Source organism: Plectropomus leopardus, unplaced genomic scaffold (assembly GCF_008729295.1).
Source record: "Plectropomus leopardus isolate mb unplaced genomic scaffold, YSFRI_Pleo_2.0 unplaced_scaffold12715, whole genome shotgun sequence".
In the NCBI taxonomy this organism is placed as follows: Eukaryota; Metazoa; Chordata; class Actinopteri; order Perciformes; family Serranidae; genus Plectropomus; species Plectropomus leopardus.
Window position 1 is genome coordinate 1 of NW_024613521.1, and position 3,008 is coordinate 3,008.

The following is a 3,008-nucleotide window of genomic DNA, read 5'->3' on the forward strand; positions in this document are numbered from 1 at the left end:
AGTTTACTCTCATTTCCATGCACCGTTGTTGTTTTCAGGTACAGGGAGCGACTACATGTGCTCTTGGAGGAGGAAAGGGGTCAGCGCAGAAAAAGCTGGCAGTTTGGTCTGGTTGCACTGGAGGAGCAGCAGCAGCAGTTAGTGGAGGCCCAGCAAATCGCCACACAGGCCCTCAGTGAGACAGACCCATGCATCTTCATACACAGGTACAACAGGAATCCACTTTTACAACTAAAATGACAAAATAAATTTGCCTTTTACCTTGTACATTTTAATTGAATTACAAGTTTAATTACTTTTTACTTGACTTGACCAAATCAAAAAAGACTTGCAACTCAATGTGGACTCTAAAGTCAATGACTCATGACTCCACTTGAACTTAAACCTTTAGGCTTGAAAATACTTGACCTCCCCTAAACCCAAAGATTCAAAAGTATGTTATTTAAAAAGTTAAATGTGCAGGTTGAAATTTAAAGACGGGCTCAACAGCTTCCAACTTTCTTTCCTCATATGATGATATGTATGATATCCTATGAAAATGCACACAGTTCATATATATCCTATGAATAAGTGCCCCACAAATGGCATTACGTCCTTACTATTAAGGAGGTTAGGTTTAAGAAGAGAACCATGGTGAAGATGTACCTCTAAAATGACTCAAAGTTCACTCGGTTCCGAACACCCAACCAATATGCCAAACTGCCTCCTTATAAGACTGCTCAACTGTTTCCTTGTTTACTCCCATCAGTGCAGTGGTCACTTGATCACAGTCTTTCAAAATATGGGGGATATATATGAATTTAGGTGCTTTTTGTATCAACAGTGTATGAGAACAGCCTGAATTGCTCCATTGTTTATATAGCAATACATTTGGTGAAGATCGCATTTTGACCTGTTTGGGACTCGAACTCAAAATTTAGGACTTTCCTGCTTTGACTTTGGACTTGACTTAGGACTTCACTGTAGAGACTTACTTGTGACTTAAAAATCAATGACTTGGTCTCACCTCTGGCGATGAGCATTTGTAAAATATTAGCAAAAATATGCCCACACACGTTTGTCTGAGCATTCATGCAGCCTACACAAGTAAAGACATTTGATGCAAAGTAACTAAACAGATCACATGGTCGCATGTTCACAATCCTGAACTGAAAAAATTCTCTCTAGGTTCATGCTGATTGAACCTAAGATGAGAGAGGCTGTCACATGCATTATGCCCACCACGATCCCCTCCAAGGCGTCACTCAACACCAAGCGTCTCCAGACAAGCCTCAAAACCCAAGACTTCCGTTCAGAAATGACCCGCCTCCTGGAATCCCTGCATTTGCTCCTGAACCCCCTGGACCTCAACTTTAACCTCTGCACTGCGCACCCCAGCCTGATCGTGTCCAATGACCTGCGCACAGTCAAGTACAGCCCCACCAAGCAGCCATACTCAGAGCACCCGGAGCGTTTCACAAGCGCGCCTCAGATTCTCTGCAGCCAGGGGTTCTCCAGTGGGGTGCACGTATGGATGGTAGAGGTTGGGCCCAACAGCATGTGGTCGTTGGGTGTGTGTTACAAGAGTATCCCTCGCCGTGGTGACCACAGTCGTCTTGGACACAACTCTGTTTCCTGGCGGCTGCAATGGAAAAACGGCAAGCTGACGGTGTGCCAGTCCTCCTGCAACGTGGCTCTGGGGGAAATGAGTCATCCTCCGTTGAGGATTGAGATAGCACTGGACTATGAGGCAGGCACCTTAATGTTCCACAGCACCAAGGGGCGCAGGGAGCACCTCCACACCTTCAGGGCTGTGTTTAAGGAGCCGGTTTACCCCGTGTTCAGCATACATTCAAACACACCAGAGTCCTGGATCACACTGCACAGCGGGATGTGAACATAACTTCTACTGTTTAATATTTTCCATGCGTTTAATTTATTTGGGTATTCAACCAAGTTAAGTGCCTTTGATTTTTTTCTCTTGTTTTGTACTTACTTCTTTCTTTCAAATTTCTGTATTGAATTTAGGGCTATCAAGACGATTCCGCTGAATTTTGAGAAATATATGTTATTAACTGAATTTTTTAAATCACATTTTCAATTCCATTATTTTGCATTACAAGACAGTTTTGAAGTCCATATTAACAAAGTAGAGGAATTAGTACCAGATTGTCTTCATTAGGAATCAAATGATAGCAAAAAACTGCATGCAACTACATATCTGAACTTCAAATAATAAAATAAATAATAATCTGGAGGTCAGAGGTCAAGGGACCCCTGTGAAAGGACCATGCTGTTTCGCCATTGACCAAATTTAACTTTGGAGCATTATCCAGCTTCCTTACTGAAAATCCAGCATAACACGGTTGATACCACTGTCTTCTAGTTTCATATATCTGCATCATCACTGTAACTTTAAAACCCAGCCCAGTACAGCGTGTTAAAGACAAGAATGTCTGCTGGTGATTAATGCGATAGAAAACAGAAAAAAAAAACGCGTTAAGGACAAACCTTAATTGTGATTAACTCATTAACACTGACAGCCCTAATAGCAATACATTTGTAAAAGTGTATATTTTTGCCAAAATTGTGCTTTAATTTGCATTGGTGTCCACAGAAACTTTTCATGGGGTGGCCAGATGGGGCCTCTGAAAATCAGGTAGTGGTACAACAAAACCAACATAGGCCCCACATGAGAAAGACAAGGGCTACGGAGGTACCAGGTGGGTATGGGCTCAAAAAAAAAATCTTATCTGGGGCCTCCCAGGGTAATCTCAGCCATACGGGTAATTGGCATGTGGCCAATATGGAACCCATGCACACTACGGCCCATTTTTTCAGGCCATTCACTACCCACATGGGCCTCACATACACATGTTGGCTGGGAACCAAAAGCCATAATTGAATTTCAGGAATTTCCATATGCTGTTGAAGTGTAGGCTAGTTGAAAACTAGAGTATAATGTAGATATTGAGATTTAAGGAATATGGAGATTTAAGGAATTGCATACTGATATATTTTGTTTTTTT

At 42.1% G+C, this 3,008-nt stretch overlaps 1 protein-coding gene across 1 annotated transcript; it reads left to right on the forward strand.

The window, feature by feature from the left end:
• Nucleotides 1-33: 33 nt before the first annotated feature.
• On the forward strand, nucleotides 34-2,023 carry LOC121963830 (E3 ubiquitin-protein ligase TRIM39-like; the record flags this gene model as incomplete). The annotated part of the gene is made up of 2 exons (XM_042514074.1): nucleotides 34-206; nucleotides 1,168-2,023. Coding segments are annotated over 2 exons (882 nt in total), but the record flags the coding sequence as incomplete, so codon positions are not given.
• Between the last annotated feature and the right edge of the window lie 985 nt (nucleotides 2,024-3,008).